The 20,503-nt window shown below is 52.3% G+C and overlaps 1 protein-coding gene across 4 annotated transcripts in view; it reads left to right on the top strand.

Moving 5' to 3' along the window:
- Positions 1-20,503, top strand: part of TBCD (tubulin folding cofactor D) — a 142,485-nt gene that overhangs the window by 62,734 nt on the left and 59,248 nt on the right. For all 4 annotated transcript variants that reach the window (XR_011246826.1, XM_069541844.1, XM_069541845.1 and 1 more), the window contains one exon: positions 17,254-17,410. Coding sequence is in view for 3 of the 4 variants with exons in the window: in XM_069541844.1 (XP_069397945.1) it covers positions 17,254-17,410 (157 nt within the window). In the remaining variant the exon portion in view is untranslated. The remainder of the gene's footprint in view (positions 1-17,253; positions 17,411-20,503) is intronic.

Genomic DNA, 20,503 nt, shown 5'->3' with positions numbered 1-20,503 from the left:
GTATCTGCCGATGTTTCAGGGTCCTCGCTGGTCGTTCATCAGGCTCGTTATGGTTTTCCCAGAGCAAGTGACGTGGTCCTTACCTCCTTTTATTGAATTTGTTATGTGCGTATATGTTTGTTTATTCATTAAACAAATTTTTTTCAGCTGTGCCACGTGGCTTGTGGGATCTTAGTTCCCCAGGCAGAGACCGAACACACGCCCCCCCCCACAGTGGAAGCACAGAGTCCTAACCACTGAACCGCCAGGAGATTCCCTGGATTTGTGTTTTAAAAGGGCTTTTTGCCTGATGTTTCTGGATATGTTCACAACCACATGTAGAAGTTGCTTAGTTAAAGTAAACAAGGCCAAGGAAAAGAATTAGCACACCGATTTGTTTTTGTCTCATGCTACATTTAACATCAGTGAGGACGCAGCAGCGAAAGCGCTGTGAACAGACTAAAGACAGTGGGGACAGGCCCCTGTAGTCGCTCCCTTGTTCTAGTGGAGCTGGGCTGCCAGCCCCCGTGCGTGTGGTGTCGCGTTGCTCCGCCGGCCTGGCTGACTTCCTGAGCTTGGCCTCCAGGGCCACCGTAGAGCTCCATCCGTGGCATGAATCTTTTCTCCTTTTATTTCCAGACATCGTTTCAGTTCTTTTTAAGATCTTCCTCGGGTCCTTCACTGGTTTTCATTCCTCCTCTTAGTATTCTGGGCCTCCATTTCCAGTGTTGCCTTTCTTTTAAGATTTACGCATGTATTTTTGGCTGCCCCGTGCCTTTGTTGCTGCGCGCAGGTTTCCTCTAGTTGCTTCTCTGGTAGTGGGGGCTGCTCTTCGTTGTGATGATGGGCTCTGAGGTAGCACTGGCTCAGCAGTTGGGGCGCAGGGGCTCAGTTGCCCTGCAGCGTGTAGAATCTTCCCACGGGGATCGTCTGCTGCCTTGGCACGCAGATTCTTAACCACCTAGACCACCAGGGGAAGCCCCTCCAGTGTTATCTTTTAGGTTCTGGTTTTATCTGGAGTGCTTGGGTTTCTGTCCGTTTGTGGCATCTGGAGAGACTCCCTCAGGTGTGTGCTTTTCCTGTGTGATTTTACCGTGACTGCTTTTCATGCCACCTGTTTCGAGGCAGCTGGTTATGGTTGTCCAGAACCTGGGGGACAGCTGGAGCTGGCTTCCTGTGTGTCCCTCAGCACAGGCTCACCCCCTCCGGGTGGCTCACGTGGCCCAGGTGGGGCTTTGACTCCTCGTGGAACTTCCCCTCTTCCAGGGTCCTGCAGGGCACGAGGCACTGCTGGCAGCTGTGCTTGTCCTTGTTTCCTCCAGGAGTTCGGGCTGGGTGGCCTGGAGCTGTGCAGGGTCTCAGCAGGCCCAAGGCCACATGTCCCAAGTCGACCTGAGTGTCAAACCCCACCCCCTGGCCGCAGGGCAAATGGTGCTCCCAGGCATGCTTGCCAGAAATAACCAAAACAGCAGTTTGAGAATCTTCATTGAGTACCTCCTGGGCACCAGACATTGTTCTGTGAGTCTTCTTGGTCACCGTGGGGACCGAAGCATTCAGGTGAGAAGGGGAGGGCTCGTCCAGAACCAAGGGAACGATGGCCCCCTCTTCCTCCAGCCCTGTGTTGGAAGGTTCCTGTCCACAGGCTGCCACCACACTGCCGCAGTGCCTGAGCTGGGTCCCCCTGCCGAGATCCCCTCCCCTTCTGGCTCTGCGGGAAGGGCGTGCGTGAGGCGGAAGTCAGGCGGTGGCCACGCACTCTGGGCCGGATCCTGTGGCAGTGCTTCCATGGGTGGTGTGTGTGGCCGCTGGTGTGCTGACACCACGATGCGGCTGCCCCCTCGCCCTGTCCTGTCATGGCTCCTCCCCTCCCCCAGGACTCCTCCCCAGCTCATCCAGACCCAGAGGCAGTCCCGTGGGGAGGCGGGCCAGCACTTCAGCAGCGTGACTGTGTCCTCCATGTTGGCGGCTGGGAGGCCGGAGGGTGGATGCGAGCATTGCGGCGCTCACCCAGAGGTCCCCTGTGTCCTGTCCCCTCCCCGTGCCCAGATCCCGCCGACACCAGTAGCAGAGACAGAGGGAACAGACGTGGGTAGCCCGGACACTTGGCGTCACCCTGACTGACGCAAGTTGCTGTTATACTTGAGGACATGAGAAGCAGAAATCGTAGGGTTCCAGGGAGAAATGGACGAATCTGTTGTCGTCCTGAGAACTCAGAACCCCTCTCTCCATTGCCGACAGTTCATGTATGAGAGAATAGTGGGATGAACTGGAATAGCAGGGAGCCTTGTATCTGAGACTTAGCAGGAGACAGGCCTGATTCTGTGGGTTCCTGTAGGGCTGTGCCACTGTGGCTGAGGGGATGCTTTCTTAGACACAGGAGCATTTACAAATGCGGTACGCTTACTAGTAAGGCTGTAAAACAAGTCTCAAGAAATTTTAAAGAACCACTGGTGTACAGACTACATTCTTTGACCAACAAAACAATGAAATTGAAAGTTGGATACAGAACGATGAAGGCATGAGTATTTAGTTTGAAAATATATGGATTTCTAAATAACACAGGAGTTAAAAAAGAAATCCCAGTAGAAATTCCGCAATGAAATTTTAAAGATAGAAATGAACAGTAATGCAATTATAAATCAGAACTATCCAGATGCAGCTAGCCGTGTACTTACAGGGCAATCTAAAACCTTAAGCAGGAATTGTGAAACCGTGGCCCGCGGGCCCAAGCTGGCCTTGGCCTGTTTTTGTATGGCCTTGGAGCCAAGAGTGGTTATTCCCCCCCCCCCGCCCAACAGTGGTTTCTTTTTGAAAAGGGAAGTAGTCAGTGGTCTGCAAAACCTCACTGTTTGGGCTCTGGCCCTTTGTAGAAACTGCTGCTGACCCCTACCTTATCCCTCTTCCAATGTTGTAAGGAGGAGAAGAAAGGCTCAAACTGCCAAGGAAAGAGCAAGGGTAGTAGCAGGGAAGACAGTGAAGGGGAGCAGGGGAGATGAGGGAGAAGACACAGGTCTGCAAGGATCAGTGGCCAAAAATGCCTCCCAAAGAGAGAGACCTCGGCTCATCAGCAGAGCAGGAGGGAAGCGCATAAACCACAGTAGACACCTGGATGGGGGCTGTGAGGCAGGTCCTGCAGAGAATGAAAGCCACATGTTCAGACTGTCTTTTGCTGGTAACTTTGATAGCTCAGACAAAAATAGACATTCTTAGAAAAATGTAATTTATTAAAACTGACCCCAGTAGAAGTAGAAAGGTAACTTATCTGTGCTTGAAGAATCCTTATTAGTTACTTGAGATAGTAACTGCTTATCTATGAGATTTTAAAAATAGGTTCATTGGGATATAATTTAATTCTGTACAGTTCACCCATTTACAGTTTACAAATTAGTGGCTGTTAGTTTATTCGCAGAGTTATGCACCACAGTCAGTTCTAGAACATTTCATTACCCCGAAAAGGAACCCCATGACCCTTAGCTGTCATCCAGAACCCCCATCCTCCTCAGCGATGCACAGCCACTAATCTACCTCCTATTGCTGTGGATTTGCCTAATCTGATTGTTTCTGATAAATAGAATAATACAGTATGTGGTTCTTTGTGACAGGCTTCTCTCACTTGGCACGATTCAAGGTTCATCCACGTTGTAGCGTGTGTATTTCGTTTCTTTTTTTTCTGAGGATTACTGCATAGTGTGGTGTATTAGTTTGCTCAGGCTGCTATAACAAAGTACCCAAGCTGAGTGGCTTGAACAACAGTTTTGGAGGTTGGGTGTCCTGAGGTCAGGGTGCTGGCAGGGCTGTTTCTCTCAAGGCCTTTCTCCTTGGCTTGCAGGTGGCCACCTTCTTGCTGTGTGTTCACGTGGTTGCCCTTTGATCAGTGTCTGTGTCCTGGATGGACGACAGCCCTCCTGGATTCGGGCCCATCCGTATGGTCTCGTTTTACCTTGATTACCTCTTTAAAGGCCCTGTCTCCAAATGCAGTCCCCTTATGAGTTATTGGGGGGATACAGTTCAGCTCATAGCAGAAGGACAGACCACACTGTCTATCCATGTGTCAGCGGATGGAGATTTGGCTGCTGTTTTATGTTCCCGCCAGCAGGGCATGGGTTCCAGGTTCCCCATATCCTCACCAGTCCCTGTCATTTTACATTAAAAAAAAAAAAAAATTGTAACCAACCTAGTGGGTATCTCATTATGGCTTTGATTTGCATTTCTCTGATGACTAATAACGTTGAGCATCTATTCAAGTCCTTTGCCCATTTTTAAATTGGGTTGTCTTTTTGTTGTTGAGCTATACAAGCTCTTTGTAGTTTCTGGATTCTAGACTCTTAAGATCAGGTAGACAATTTGCAAATATTTTCTCCAGTTCTGAGGTTGTATATTTTCTTGATCTTATACTGTGTCATTTTTGATGTAGAAATTTCACCCCCCTCTTTTTTTTTTGGCCGTGCTATGTGGCTTACAGGATCTTAGTTCCCCAGGGCTTAAACCTCCACCCTCTTCAGTCCCAACCACGGGACTGCCAGGGAATTCCCTCACCTTTGCTTTGATTCTCTCACTTGAGTTCTTTTTCTCTCTATGTGTGCAGTTTTGGGGGATGGGAATGTGTATATACATGTATATGTATGGTTTTTTAAAGAGTGTCTTTTTTTGGTTTTAAAATTTGGTAACTTTTTAAAATTAGTATTGAAATTATGAAAGAATTCATAGTTTGAAGGAAGTATTAAGCATGCCTGAGTGGTACGTGTTTAGAATTTATACTTGACACAAGTGTGGAAGCCATGCAAATTATAAAACAGCTTGTATCATATTACTGTATATTATTTTTAAGAGTTGAAATTCATAGTTTGGTTCAAACCCAAGATTGTGACATTTATGATTATAAAGTGATTGAGTTGTGTGTCCGTTATATATGGTGTGCTCAGAAAGTCACGTCTGTCCACAAAGTTTACTGTTTTAGACACTTTGGTAATATTTATGCTATTTTAATGGAAAATCTTGTTCTGAATCTTTTAGTGGGAAATTTTGCTGCCAGGAAGAACCCTTTGTCCACTGATGTATTTCTGCCTCTCCTTAATTTTGTCACCTGCTTCTGCTAGCAGCAGGCCTGTTTGGTGTTTGAAGTCCAGTGCAGGTTGGCTGATTCGCTTGGGGAGCTAGTTGTCACCCAGGGAGACGGCTGGCAGGTTCATTTCACGTGAGTTTCAGGTTTGCTCATGGAAGTAGCCTGTTAGCAGGTAATGCGTCTGGAAGGGCACCATGGCGCCAGGGCGAGGACACGGTGACGTTGGTTCAGTGTGCTCGGGGTGAGGTTGCTGTACCCTTGCCGTGTTGCCCTGTGCTCGCTGCCCCCGTGGGCGAGGCTGCCTGGCACACAACAGTTCTTGCTCCCATAGGAGCCTCTTCGGGGCTGGGCGGCTGCACATGCTTCCCTGCCTGGCTCCCACTGTGAAAGCCACGGGGCTGCCGCTCCGTTCTTCGTGCCAGTGTGGGCCTGTCCCTGGCCCCAGACTGGTCCCAGGCTTTGGGAAGGGAGCCCGTGGGAGTGCCCTGGGGAGCAGCCCAGTGGTCACACCAGGGGAAGACGCTCAGGCCTGATTTCTCACTCGGCAGGCCTGGTGCTGCTGCAGGGTTCTCCGCTTGCTCTGTGCTTGGGTGCTGTGAGAGTCGAAGCGTAGCTCTGGGCTGGGTCCAGATCTTCAGGGGGTACAGCGGGCAGCAGAGGAGTGCTAGGGGGCCCAAGAAGTGAGGGCGGAGCTCTCCTTGGGCTGTGTCATGAGGAGGGGCCCGTGGTGGGGATACCTGCCTTTATCTGGGCAAAGGGAGGATGGGGCCAAGTTCTCCCCGTCCCTGGTGGGACAGCCCCTTGCTGGGCGGGCACCACCATGCTTGAGGGTCTGCCTTCACTCTTGGAGGTCAACGTGGGAGGTCACTGGGGCAGGCCCGGCAATGTGGCTGTGTGAGATGCTTTCAACTGTGGTTGAAAGTCTGCCGTCCACACTCCCCTGTCCCAGCTCTCCAAGCCGGTGACCCAGGTGGTAGATGAGAGGAGGAAACTCTACGGAGAACTTACCCTCAGCCGGGCACAGACGTGTCATCAATCAAACACGAGCGACCCGTCGTCTGACATTCACCCTCCTTCCTTCTGGCCGTCTGACCCTGGGCCAGGCCTCCAGTCCAGTGACCCTCAGCTCGGTGAAGGGGGATCTTTGGCAGCATGGTCCTCCAGTCCTGCCAGTCCTGAAATTTGTGCCCTGGACACTCTTGGGGCCAGTGGCAGTCTGGGCACTGTGGCCAGGAATCCAGGGCTGTGAGTCAGTGACAGAACTGGTCCCTGACTTCCTGGTTAAGCCTTTAATTCTCCCGAACGCTTGTTTTTGCTTCTTTCAAGTTGTTGTACTTGGGCCACTCTGTCAGCAGCCGTGGGCGTTTCCTGTGCCAGCGGCACCGCTGCGCCCCCTCCTCTGTCCCGCCCCCTCTCATGCGTGGCCTTTGGCAAAGGGACTGGGTGGGCAGGCTCTGGGCCCCTGTGCTGTGTCCTAGGCGGGGGCAGAGAGATGGAAAGAGCCTGTGTTATCTTTCCCCGAGGAGGGTTATTCAGAGATCACGAGAGTTTAATTTGACAAGAACCATTACTTAGGTGGCCTGAAAAGAAAGTTCTGTAGACTGAGGCCGGGCAGGTCCTTTGGGGAGCCAGCAGCCCTGTGACAGCTGAGAACCAGGGGCCGCTCTGGCTCTGCTGCTGCTGCGAGAGCAGGGGAGCGCTTTTGTCTGCCGAGGATGGGACCTCCCCCTGGGGGTTCACATCTCACCTCCATTTTGGGTGTTGGGAGAGTGTGTTGCTTGTCCCCAAGTCCTGGCCCCTGGCATGCACAGTGGGCACCTGGACCAGGTGTGGGCGGCACTGGTGAAATGGTTTTGTGCCTGTGTTTTCCTGGTGACAGCTTCCCCTGGGTGCCCTTTGGCGTCCTCTAGTTCGAATTTAATAAACCGCAGCTGGGCGAGGAGAGAGCCCCTGTTCAGTGGCCTTGCTCCAGGCACTGTGGTGCTGCTTGTCATCGCTGCTGACAAAGTGACAGCTGCTCACGCACAGCCCTGACTCAGCGGGAAGTGTGTGCTGGCCGCAGGCTCTCTGCAGGGCGGGTGGCCCCGCGTTGGGTCCAGCGGGGACGAGGGGTGTGGGGGCCGCCTGCTCCCTCCTCCTGGGATGCACTTCCTCCTCGCAGATTGGGGAGTGGGGGGATGCCGGGGACTTAGAGGAGGTGTAGGATGTTTTGATCTTAGAGAAACTGTCTGAAATTTTGGGTTTTCAGTGTTGAAAAAAGGGAATCAGTCTGTCAGTAGAAGACTATTTTCTCTGAGGGTTATTTCTAAGCAAACAGTTGTATTTGCATTTAAGCATAGTTGAGTGATGTTTCAGTTTAGAAACTTTGTTTCCCAGCTAAGAGTTCAAGCAGTCAGTTCCCACGGTGGCCATGGACTCAGTCACCTGCGGAGGTTTCTACACGTCCAGGTGGCCACCCCAGGCTGGAGACCCTCCTCTGCAGGCGGTTTTGCCATGTGCTGTGGGGCGTGTGGGTTGTGACCAGCTGGGGAAGGCTCTTCTCCTTGGTGGTATGACTGGGATGTGGGGGCCGGTCACCTGGATGGAAAGTAGCTCCTTGCTTTCTCATGCTCCTTCTTTGGGGAGGCTCATTAATGTGTTTGGAGATGCAAGGATTGGACCTTAATCTTTTGCTGTGACTTGCCAATAGTCCAGGGGCCTGTGGTGAGAGAACCAAACCTCAGTTCTGCCTGTCCCTATACTTGTATTGTCCACAAAGCGTCCAGGCACTAGCCTTATTCACAGATCAAACTCATGGTCACAGTTAGTTTAGGCTAGGCAACAGGTCGGGGGGTGGGAGTAGGAAAGAGGTTTTCCTCCAAAGCATTAGACTGTCATTGATACACATAAAATTTGGAGAAGCTGAAAGCTTGTCATGGTAAGTGTATTTCAAGAGGAGTAGAAAGGGGTCTGTAATCCTTCAGTTATAAAGAAGATTATGTTTGTGGGAAACATTAGGGAATATTTCCAGGAGGAATGGCTTAAGCAGTTTAAAAAATTTCAAAGGATGTGTGTTGTTGGAGAAGGAGCGAGAGAGACACTCGGTTTTGTACCTCCTGTGTGCAATGCATCTTCTAGACAGTGTGGGCAGGGAGGCTGCTGTGGAGGCCGGGCTCCACATGCTGGCACCCTTGATGTATGCCTGAACCACCTTGAGGGGAGTAGGGCGTTAAGTGGGGGACCTGCATTCACCCGGAGGTGTGGTCCTCAAGCCTTTCAAATGCTGATTCACCTTCAGGGGCAGTTCAGTGAACTAACTCCTAACATGGCACCTTCGGGTTTAAATGGAGAAATGTGTCTGTCATGTACACATCCCAGTTCTCCATGCTGGCAGCCCTCCACGAGCTGTTTCTTAGGAGCGTCTTCCTTCGTCTTCCCGTGGGGTCGTCTTCCTTCGTCTTCCCATGGGGTCGTCTTCCTAGGCTCACTTCTTGGAGAAAGTGAGTAGAAGATGAGGAACCATCCACATGCCTTGGAACTTCATTCGCTCTTCCAGGCCTCTGTGAAAGGACCCAGCATCATGATTTCGTGGAGAGCGCAGTTTGTCTTCAGGATGTAAAACCTGCTGTGCCCTGTGCTGACGTCTTACTGGGACGTCACCCTCACAGCTGTCGTCCAGCCATCTTTGCTCACCTTCCGTGGCGGGCACGCTTCTGCCCTTCTTCAGTAATTCTTTGAGTCCCTGCGTGCGGCGTACGGCCCTGTGGGTACTTCCTGACAGAGGCCCAGCTGTTGGCTCCTGCTCCGGCCTGCTCGGGAGCAGCTGGCCCCAAGAGAGTGGCTTCAGGGAGGCCTTGTCAGTGTGCCTTGTTGCTTATCTTTTGTGTCGATGGTGGCAGCAAAAAAGGTGCAGGTCGTCCTGTGTTCTGGGCCTGGTGGTAGGGAATTTGGGAGCCCCACGATTTCCGTTTCCTCCCTGGAGGCCCTTCCCGCCGAAGGCTCAGGTGCTGTCTCGCGTACTCGCCTTGTGTTCAGTGTCATCCTCATACCCTGTGGAAGTCGTGTTTCGTTCGATAGGATCAGCAGCTCGTTTCCCCCGCGCCAGAGAGCTGGTCCTGTGGAGATAATCTGTTGACTCAAAGCTGGCCCCACCACGGTCAGAAGGGCCAGCCAGCACTGGGTTGTCTCATGGCGTGCAGACCTGTCATGCCACCCCTGGGGATGGCCACACGTTAGCTGTCCAGGGGGCAGGGTGTGGTGGGGACGTGGGCACAGACCTGGGAGGTCAGCTGCCTGGCCACACTGGTCAGCCCCTGTCCCCAGTCATGGCGAGTTGAAGATCCTAACACCCCGAAGTTTGTCCTGGGGCAGGGCCTCTGCGGCAGCACCCTGGGGGGATCAGATTCTAGAATCAGCCACCACTGTCCCCTTAGGAGGTGCTTTTGTTTACATTCTATTGAAACCTTAGTACGTCAGTGTATTTTAATTGATTTTTTTTGTGGGTTTTTTTTTTGGTGTTTTATTAAAAATGGAAAAAAAAGTTGAGTTATAAGCAGTCTGGTGCTTCCTCCCCTCCCCCCACCCCAGGCAGGCAGACCCCCGTTGAGTGGCAGGGAAAGGTAAGCCCCCCGGGAGGCGTGGGGGGTGCTAAAGCAGGGGTGCTGTGGCTACAAGAGGGGGAGTTTAATTGATTTTTTAAGAAAAAGACATGTAATTGTCTCTTGAAATAGGAAAGATACTCGTTTAGGTTATTTTACAATGTAGTCCAAAACGTGACATTTAAAAAAATTAAATTTTTAAAGAAAAGCACTCTTGATTGAAATCTTTGTTAAGTTTTGAACACCTGGAATCATGTGAAATCTGTGTTTTTGGAGTCGTGTTCCATTGTGGCAGGTCACAGAAAGCGGCTGAGCACGCCGAGTCCAAGGTTACTTGAAGGGTTACTTGGAACCATCTGGTTTAGAACAGTTTGTGTCTGTACCAGGTGGATACCAGATGTTTAGTATAAACAGTCTAACCAGGAGTTGCCGTGGAAAGCGCACCTGCTCGTCCAGCCTGGTGGAAACTTACCATGGTGGTCACAGGGGCATCTCTTACACTGGACACTTGCTTTCTCAGCCAGTACCTTCCTTAAGCCTCTTGGGAGCCCAGGGAGCTGGAGGGGAGGAAGGAGGTACCCGATGTCACCTGGGTGGACGCTCTGGTAGCACAGGTGGCGAGGAAGCCATGGCTCAGAGGTTCTCAGTCACTCGGCTTCACTGGTACTGTGCCACGGCCACCCTGGTGGTGAGGTAGGGGCACCACTCTGGGCTGGGGCTGCCGCTTGGGTACGGGGACTGCTGTGGGCTGGAGGAGGACCCCTGTGTGTGTCATGGGTCACTGCTGTGGGAGGACCTGTCTTCCTGTGGGTCAGATCTTTTTCTGCTGTTGGTCATTCTTATTTATTTTTATTGCAGCATAGTTGATTTACGATGTTGTGTTAATTTTTTAAAATACTCTTTTCCATTACGGTTTATCATAGGATATTGACTGTATAGTTCTCCGTGGTATACAGCAGGGCCTTGTTGTTTATCCATTGTGCATGTAACAGCTTACATCTGCTAACCCCAGCCTCCCACCCCTTCTTCCCTCAGCCCCCCTCCCTTGGCGACCTCACGTCTGTCTCTCTGTCTGTGCGACTGCTTCTGTTTTGTCGGCAGGTTCCTTTGTGTTGTGTTTTAGATTGTGTCGTATTCAGATTTAGATGTAAGTGATGCCGTGTTGGTCTTCTCTGTACCCTCCCACGTTTGGTATATGTGCTGCTGTAGCCAGCACTCTGATCGTGATAAGTGTTTACTCTTCTTTGATTTGGCCTCTTCTCTGATCCGTGTTCCACACAGGAATGGTTCCTGTTAATAAATGGAACATATGTATCTGATGTTGAGCAGGACCCCGCTGTGATCCTGTCTGAAGTGTCAAGACTCCTGGGACCCACGCTAGCTGGTGGACCCCAAGGAGCAGTCATCCTGGTCCCAGGGTCCTTCCCCTGGTCTTGGCCTAGTGGCTAAGTGGTGTCCTCTGAATAGTGGAAAGGGTGAAACCACATTTTAAAGTGTGGTATTGCCTTTGTTAACGATTATGAAGATTGTGAGTGATCATTACGGACATTTGGGACAGTGACATGAAGCAGCAGCTAAGGAAACCTGGAATCTCGCTGCCTGGAGGTCAGCATGTTGAGGTTATACCAGGTGGGGGCCATGAGCACCTGGGGCTCTCAGTGTGATGCTTGGGCTGGCTTTGCAGTCCAGGGGCTGGGCCATCTCTCTGTACCTCGGTTCCCCTACCTCCAGGGTCAGTCTAACAAAGGCCTGGCCCATAGTGAGTGCTGATTGTCACCAGTATCAGCACGTGAGCCATTGACGGCATGCAGCCTGCTTGAGGGTTCTGAGTGTCCTCCTGTTATTAAATGTTCTTTGGGTAGCAGCATGCGTTGCATTGAGTGGCCCTGTTGTATTTAAATAGCACGCCCCGTCCCGTCATGGCAGGGTTTGTTTCTGCGCTTACGAACCATGGTGGCAGCAGTGCCGCTTCTGTGCCAAGTTGGGGACATAGCCCAGGAGGCCCAGGCACACAGGGGCAGGGCCGTCTGCCGGTGCTGCCCCCATCACCGGTTACCCGTGCCTCCTGAGCCCATGGTGAGTGGCTTGCACACGGTGGTTCCCGCACTCTCCCCTCTGGACAGGTGCCCTGTGGATGGGTCATAGCCACTCGGCCTACTGCATCAACACACAGGTCTGGAGGTTTTGTTGAAAGTCTGGTTCTGCTCGTGTGATCTTCAGAAACGGCTCTCTTGTCCTTATCTTTAACATTCCTATTTTTCCCCAAGTTTCCCCATCTGCTGTTTCCCCCCTTTTTAGGTTGGAATATTCCCATGATATATGTATGTGAGTTTTTTACATGTAATCGCCATCACATCCTTATCCATCATACCATACTTACCTTGTTTGTTATTCGCTTTAAAACTTTATTGAGTGTATTGATCCACTGAGATTTGAGATGCTTTATGTAGGAATATTCACTAATCTCTTTGCACGAGGGGACAGGGTGCCGTCAGATGGAAGAGTAGGTGTTTGCCCCAGTCTTGCTTTGCAGTTGTGTTACGCATTTCACAAGGTCCTGCCCCAACACTGTGGGCTCCTGCTCTAAAGTAGTAACTTCCTGCTCTCTTGCCATTGTGTTTCTCTTTGGAGGAGAGCCTTTATCCAGGAAATCCTGGACTGCATGCTTCCACTGGGACCTCTCGTGTTTCTACGGCACCTGGAGAGGGGAATGTCCATTTCTGGCCTCTGGACAGCTGAGCCTTGCCTCGCAGCCGCAGCACCATGGGCAGTGAGGGGGGGTGGGTCTTGTTCACAGGGAGGACATGTGGGAGGGACCAGGGCCTTGGGACCAGTGTGGCCACGTGACTTTCCTGCGGAAAGGGAGGCAGAGGGCTTCACGGGTGCTCCCCTGTGGCAGGGTGCGTGTGCTGGGAGCACCTGGGGGAGGGGAAAGCAGGTGGTGTGCGGGCCAGGTGCCCACCCCAGCAACACAGGATGCCCCAAGACCCTGCTCCATCGTACCTGTGGAGATGAGCCCTGGCTGAGGTCTCCCAGGGCCTGTGGGGTGGGCATCCCTCACCCTCCAGGGAACGCCGGTGCCCAAGCCTGCGCTTGCCCCCGTGTGCAGAGTGGTTGGTGCTGTGGCTCGCAGTGCTGCCACAGGTCAGCCTTTGGGATAGTTTTTTCAGATGTCCTGTGGGAACTAAAAACTAAATGTCGGTAGAACCAGATTTTCTGTCCGTCATTTCCTTTCTCCCAGCAAATTCAGCATGTTTTTTTCCGAGCAAGTTGGACTGCATTCTTGAGGAAGGTATGATGGCTGTTTGTACTGGTGGCTGAAATAGAAGTTGAGTGGTGCTTGGCCACACCTGCTCCCGGGAAACTGGTGCTTTCCTGGGCTCAGACCAGGCAGGCAGGCTCCTGGCTGCATAGGCAGTCCCATCCATCATGTGCCGAGGCTCAGGGGCATCTTGGGAGACTCAGCCAAATGCGTCTGGGAGATGTCATTCTAGTACTACTTGGGAGATTTGGCGCAGTGCATCCTGGTAGATACTGAAGTGCATCTCAGGGGACATGGCTCAGTGATTCTGGGAGACTTGGCCCCACGCAGTGATATTCCTTATGTGATGAGTTTGATTTTGAAGTAGTATGTTGTTCAGTTGCTCAGTTGTGTCCAACTCTTTGGGACGCCATGGACTGCTTGAATTAGTATAATTACTTATCAAAACTCGTAACTTCTGAGCTGGCTGGCTGTATGGTGATTTTTTTATTTTTTAAGGATGCTGCAGAGAACGTCTGAGTTCCTCCTGACCCCTGGATGTACATCTGTAAAGCCCTGCAGTGGGGACTTGGTGATCTGAGGGTTAACTCGTTTCTCTCACCTAGAGGCTGCTTTGTCCTTAGGCAGTTGGCGTTAGACAAATGACATGCTGTCTAGAGAGAAGAGTATTTAAATTACATTGCTGGACTCTGGGTTGCCAAAAGGAAGCCCTCTGGGGAACCTTATATATTTGACATGTATTTGCAGTGTGTAATTGGAACCGTGAGAAAGGTTTTTTGTTCAGTGCGATTGAAGAGTTTCCTTATTTTAAACCTGTTGAATCTGGAAAGAGCTGTTAGTTTTTGAATTTTTTCCTCTGGTAATGGCTTCTTATAAAAGTTTAGGGCAAAGACTGTGTCTCTTTCATATACCACCCAAAGCTCGGTAATTACTCCGTACCCTGTGTGGACCAGGGCTGATCTGTCTCTTGTCTTCCTGTCCCCGGATGTCTGAACTGGAAGCCGAGCTCATCCTTCTGCACAGAAGAGCCTGGTGATGAAGGGCCGAGAGGTCGGGGGCAGCCACGGGCCCTGCCCAGCAGTCCCGACCCCACCCTTCTGCCCGCCTGGGGCCTGGTACTACCACCACCTTTGGATGAATTGAAGCCAAGAGCCTCATTTTCCAATTTTCTTGTTGAGGAAATCCGTCCTCTCTCTCTCTCTCTCTCTCTCTCTCTCCTCCTGAGCGGTTTTACTTTAGGTAAATCAAAGCCCTTTTTAGTGACCGTGAGGCAGGTGTCCCGGCATTGCTGTCAGTGGCCGTGTAGTCCCCTCCCAGACTCCAGTCCAGCAGCGAGGCCCGCGTTCATTGCTGGCAGCACTTCTTCCAGCCCATCCTAAAAGAAACCAGTCCTGAATATTAACTGGGGGGACTGATGATGAAGCTCCAGTACTTTGGCCACCTGATGTGAAGAGCTGACTCGGGGGAGAAGACCCTGATGCAGGGAAGGATTTAAGGCAGGAGGAGGAGGAGACAACAGGGGATGAGATGGTTGGATGGCATCACCGACTCGATGAACATGAGTTTGAGCACGCTCCGGGAGTTGGTGATGGACAGGGAAGCCTGGCGTCCTGCAGTCTATGGGGTCTCAAAGAGTCGGACATGACTGAGTAACTGAACTGAACTGAGCGCTTCTTCACCTGTACTTGGGCCTCAGCCACTGGTGTTTGTGGCAGGTGTAATAGAGGGGTCACCGGAGCTTTGTAGAGAAAGAATTTGAAACTGCCTGTGCCGAGAACTGGGCAAGGGACTCCCCAGGGGAGCTGCAGCAGTCTGGTCGCATGGGTGGGCAGGGCTGGCAGTGAGGCCCTGAGGCCCAGGCGGGGCTCCGGTCTCTGCTTCTCTGACCCAGCTGGGCGGATGCAAAGCAGTCAGAGCCCTCGCGTCATGAGGGCCAGTAGCTACCTGAGCACATCACCTGGCGCATGTGGGTGCCGGGGGCCAAAGCTGGGGTTTGTGGGGGCCGCCTTGCTACACAGAACTCAGAGCCCATGCTTTGTGCTGCCTTTTTCTCTCTCGAGTAGGGCTGAGCCTGAGGGCAGCATACGGCTCCCAGTGCCCTCTCACAGCCGGCCTCCTCCCCTTCCTTGAGGCAGAGAAGTGGGCCAGATAGCCCTGCGTTCGGACCTCCGAGCGTGTCGATTTTCCCATCAACAAATGCCGGTCAGCCCTGTGAGGTCTCTTACTGTGCTGAGGCAGACCTCTGTTAGTGGGCAAAGGTCACAGTGTGTGTCCCTTTCTTTGTCACTGGTTGACCTTAGAAGCCATCTCACTCTGGCCCTGGCGTCAGGCGCCCCCACCCGCTCAGAGGCCTCGGGGGCCAGCTGGTCCAGGGTGAGGCTGTGTCCTTGTGGAGCTGGCCTTCTCCCGGGGGTCCCTGAGCATTTCTCAGGGTAGTGGTTGGCTGTGACGTCCACCTGAAGTACATGTGGACAGTACTGACCGCTGTCATTCCTAGCTGTCTGTTTGGAAATTGATTTTGTCCAGTGGACCGATAAATTGGGACTCAGCAGTTAGCATCCAGGTTTCCCTCAGGCTATAGAGTTGCTGAACAGTCTTCCCCAGAAGTGTTTGGGCAGCTGGGTAAAGTGGTGATTTTAGAGAATGTGGCGAGGCAGTGACTCTTGAATTTATACGATGCGACCCGTCAAGGTGCCATAGCCTGTTAGTTTTGACATGCGTTGGGCCGTGAAAAGGCTACCCTCTTAGCACAGAGAGTATGACCAACGCTAGAAAACTAAGAGTAATTTCAGGTAAAGTAGAACTTCCCCAGGTAAGACAAATGAAGGCCAGTTTTAAGCATTACAGCTTTAGTTCAAGTTGAGATAATGGTTTTTTAAATGGCTAATTAGATTTAACCACTTTATCTGAAATAGCTGTGGTAGTGTCCTCTGGTTTGGTTTGGCATTTGTACATGCTTTGTATTTTTTATTTTATTGAAGTATGATTGATTTACACTATCATGTTAGTTTCAGGTGTAGAGCACAGTGGTTTAGGTTTTCATATATATACACACACACACGTATGTTTTTCAGATTTTTTTCCCCGTAAAGGATATTATAAAATATACTGAGTATAGTTCCATGTTGGTTATCTGTTTTATTTTTATTTAGAAAGCTATTTATTTTTGGCTGCTCTGGGGCTCTGTCGCGGTGCTCAGTGGGCGAGGGCTGTGCTCGGGATGTGCCGCGTGGGCTTCCCCTGTTGGAGAGCATGGGCTCTGGGGGCACGGCCTTCAGTAGCTGCAGCACAACAGCTCTGTGGCGTGGGCTCAGTAGTTGGGGCACACGAGCTTAGTTCTTACACTTTTAAACCCCATTTGTTGTTGTTTAGCCACTGAGTCCAACTGTTTGTGACCCCATGGACTGCAGCACACCAGCATAAAACTCTGTGCATGAGTGTTATGTATTTTATTTTCTTTTACAGTAATTTACGTGTCTCTAATAGACAAACCCTTCCCATATACATGAAATACACGAGTGTGATAAACTTAACAGGCAAATACCATACAACTGCAGCTCCTTTAAACAGTACAATGTTGTTCTCGAGGGTCTTAAACTCACTCGTCTCTTTATATAAAAAACTACAACTGCAGTATTAGAAACTCAGTGAGACATTTTAAAATGGAACCAGAAAGATAATCTGTATGTACTTCCAGTTATTTTAAATGTCACAGATGATTTACCTAATTAAACATATCTGGGTAGTTCCTGAAGTTAGCACAGAACGACCCTGGGCTTGCTTTACTTTGTCATCCTCGTTCTGAGGCCTGAAGCTCAGCGAGGTCACAGATGCCCTCTGAGCAGAGTTAGCGCACCTGTGTAACGGTGTCCACGCTCACTCCCCAGCTGGTGACTGCTTTTGGCCAGAATTAGAAACCCATGTGTTGTTCGTGGTCCCCTTGACAACAAGACTCTGGGGGCAGGTGGCCTCTGGGTCAGGTACTCTGCTCACCGGACAGTGTCCTGGGTGATGTTGCCCACCCTCCTCTCACTCCTCTGATGTGCCAGCCCTTTCCCTCGCTCCTGGCGGCCCCTGTGTCCCTTTGCGTCTCCTAGGACCTGGCAGTGTCCCTTGGGTGTGGCTGGCAGGCATGTTTGGGGGCAGCTGTTCAGGAACATTCTCACCTGAGTCGAGCTGGTGGACTCGTGAGTGACTTCCTGAGCAGGTCGTGAGTTTCCGAGTGCCTTGGGGTGGGACCGTGGTGTGTGTTGCTCGCGCCGGGCTCTGCGGGGCCACGGTGCAGGCGGGGTGGTGTTCCAGCGGGCACAGTGTCTGTGGAGTCAGGAGCGCTGCTGCAGGGCCGCCTCACAGTCTCTCTCTGCTATGTGCAGTGGTCCCCGTGATCCTGAAGGCTCTGACGTACGAGGAGAAGCGGGGTGCCTGCAGCGTGGGCTCCAACGTCCGGGACGCCGCCTGCTACGTGTGCTGGGCCTTCGCACGTGCCTACGAGCCTCAGGAGTTGAAGCCGTTCGTCGCGGCAATCTCAAGGTAAAGCCTGTTAATTTGGACTAGTGACAGCATTGGCTTGCCTGCTTCACTGTCTGCTCCTGTGCAGTGAAAACCAGCACAACCTCACGAAGCCAGCGCAATACTTTTCCATGGCTTCCTGGGCAGAGCATTGAGGGCAGTGGGCTGTGCCAGCCACATGGGCGTGGGCCCCACTTTTAGGATCCGATGTCTGCGCCCGGGAAAATTCGAAAGAGATGTGTCCCTAGTATAGTGATGTTAATTTTCTCCCTGTCTCCTGTTAGACTGAAGTGAGTCCCTTTGACATGAAAACGGAGTTCGGCTGTCCACTTCTGGTTGGTCTGTGTCACGCTGGAGGAGGAGCTGAGCACTGGGTTGGTCATGGATATAACACCAACCCAACCACTTTTACTCAGAGATGGATTTTAACATGATCTCCAGTCCTGGAAGCTGCCTCCCACCAAGGAGGTGCCCTGCCAAGAGCGGGAGACCCTCAGGCCTCAGAACGTATCCACAGGGCAGCTCTGTCTCCTCCTCTGGCCAGTGCAATGGGCTTCCCCATGGTCTGAGCACCAGCGGCGCCTGGGGGAAAGCCGCAGGGGACAGGGGCCGCTCGAGGGTCAGGAGAGGGTTGTCAGGCTCGCTTACTGCTCAGGTCGCGTGGCCAGGCTGTATCTTGCAATCTTGACCCTCATGTGAAGGGAAAGCCTGCAGAGCAGCCTGTGGATTCTGATCCTTGCTCAGGGAGATACACTGCTTCCTAGGAAGTCGTAAAAGTGCGACTTCTGGCCGTGTCCACCCCGGGAGGGGCAGGAGGGCAGTGGGCTCCTGAGAGGCTGTGGTGGGTGTCTGCGGCCTGAGGCCTGGCTGCGGAGACCCGGCTGCCCGTGCCTTTGTCCGCTGCTCCTGCCCTCACGTGTGTTCCCCGCTCTCTTGTTGGTCTGCAAAGGGGAGATTGTTTGCTGTTTACTTAATACTTGTTCTGCCTACTGCTTTCTTGCTCTGCTCCTCAGCTTTTTGGAAGCTGCTTCTGTAACTAGAATGAAAGCGCAAGGTGTATTTTGCTCGCTGTTTCCATCAGCAGCCACAGCATGATGAGCCTCTAGATGGGAGCTGTCTCATTCACAGTCGTGGCTTCCCACCCGGCTGAGGTCTTGTGCCCAGGGCCCAGGCAGGTCCAGCTCTGCACCTGTTGCACTGCCTCTGCCGGAAGCTGACATGCCCCGACTTCGGGGGACCTGGCTTCAAAGGGTCATTCCCATTTCAGAGTGAAATCATCTCGGCAGGCTTCTAACCTTTGTGGCTGAAAGCACTGAAGGTTGCAGGAACCTGGGCCCCTCCTTTCTCTGGGGACTGTCTTTGGCTCAGCCCAGCCAAAGAGAGAATCAGGACTGAGGGCTGAAGGGTCAGCAGAGGCACTGGGCACAGAGGTGGGTGGCCACCACTCATAACATCCTCTGCTTGGGGCAGAAGCTTCTCGCCACCCCATAAGTGAGAGCGTCAGAGTCACAAGACCTCATCGCCAACTTGGAGAGACATAGTGTGAAGAGTCCTGAGCCCTGTGGGCACAGATGAGCCGGAGAGCAGGGTTCTGTGCAGGCCCTGGACTTCGGAACGGAGGCTCTTTCAGCTGCAAGCAGACAACGTTGCAGTGTTCATCTCAGCAGAGGTTTTAATGCAGAGTGCCAGCCAGTGAGGGTGCGCAGGAGTGCTGGTGAATGTTAAGCCTGGCCCTCGTGTAGCGTGTGACGCTCGAAGCATGGCGTCCCGGTGTGGGCGATCCTTCACAGACTCCCATCCAGTTCTCCAGGAGGCTGAAGGGGCACTGCACATCTTACTCCAGGGCGGCCCCTGTTACTCAGAAAAGGGAAGACCCTGTCTGGTGAAGGGGTCTCATCCTGGAGCTTGTGCCTGTCTGGGGAAGGTGTTGAAGAGACCAGTGACCCCACTGGATAGAGGCCTCTGCGGCCAACCTTCAGGGCAAGGGTGCTGCGGGTCTGTGTGTACCTGAGGGCCTGGGCAGGCCCTACCAGGGGACCCCCAAGGGCTCTGGAATGTGGGGGGGCTCTGGAATGTGGGGGGACGGAGTGGAGGTGGGTGGTCAGGCTGCCAGGCTTTCTGAGGTGGGATTTATTTTAAGAAATGGTGCTTGGATTAAAGGACAGATCACATCTGCAGGGACTGGTGGCCACATCCATCCACAGAAACTTGTGTGGTTCACTCAGGACCTTTGATCTCGGGGAAGGCTGAATTTCCCTGACGTCTTGGGCACGCCCAAGCGATCGCTGATGAGTTTACAACTCACCGAAAGTGCAAGCTGGCAGGGGAGTGCAGAGACTCCTGCTTCACAGCCCTCCTAATTTCTCCTAATTGACCCTGGAGTTGGTGCCTTGTGGAGTTTCTGCTCAGAGGGGGCCCCTCTTGTCCCCTGCCCCTGTGCCCATCCCAGGACTGGATTGGCAAGTGCCCATTGGAGCTATGCCTGGCAGCTTTCTCAGTCCAGTTTGGCAGGTTCCTAGGGAGCCTGTGCTCCAACCCTTCCCGGTCCATCTCCACGGCAGGCCTGGGGGGTGGAGCAGGCGGGCTGGAGGGTGAGTCATGGTGCTATGTGAGCCTTCAGGACGCTGCTGGTGCTCGCCTCCCTGCCTCAGAAGTATCGGTTGGGGTGTGTCCTTCGAGATCTCCCTCCCTTGGTTTGTAATAAGTGACCACATTTTAATTGTCAGCTTTTAAGCCCATTCATCCTGGTACATGATAAAATCTTGAGATCTTCAACTATACTTTCACAAACTCTTCAGTTTGGATCCTGCAAAAGTAGACAGTTGAGATCAAACTATAATTCTATAAACGAACTAGACACATCTGATGGAGAGAGTCAGGCGGCGGTAATAACGAGGCAGGGTTGGGCTCAGCCCACACAGGGGGAGAGGCCAGAGTGTGGCTGGCCCCCAGCTCAGGCGGCCGGGCAGGGAGGAGCTCGGGTCAGCCGCTCACCTTCCTAGAGGAACGTGAGGAACTGTCCTTTCGCTTCACCTGTGGATGTATGCTCACCGTCTCTGTTTTAGAAATACCCCAAAGAAAGTTTTTAGGTCAGTATATGACATAGTTTGAATT

Source organism: Ovis canadensis, chromosome 11 (genome assembly GCF_042477335.2).
Source record: "Ovis canadensis isolate MfBH-ARS-UI-01 breed Bighorn chromosome 11, ARS-UI_OviCan_v2, whole genome shotgun sequence".
Lineage (NCBI taxonomy): Eukaryota > Metazoa > Chordata > Mammalia > Artiodactyla > Bovidae > Ovis > Ovis canadensis.
The sequence above is the reverse complement of the archived record's forward strand: the minus strand, read 5'-3'. Positions and strand labels throughout refer to the sequence as shown.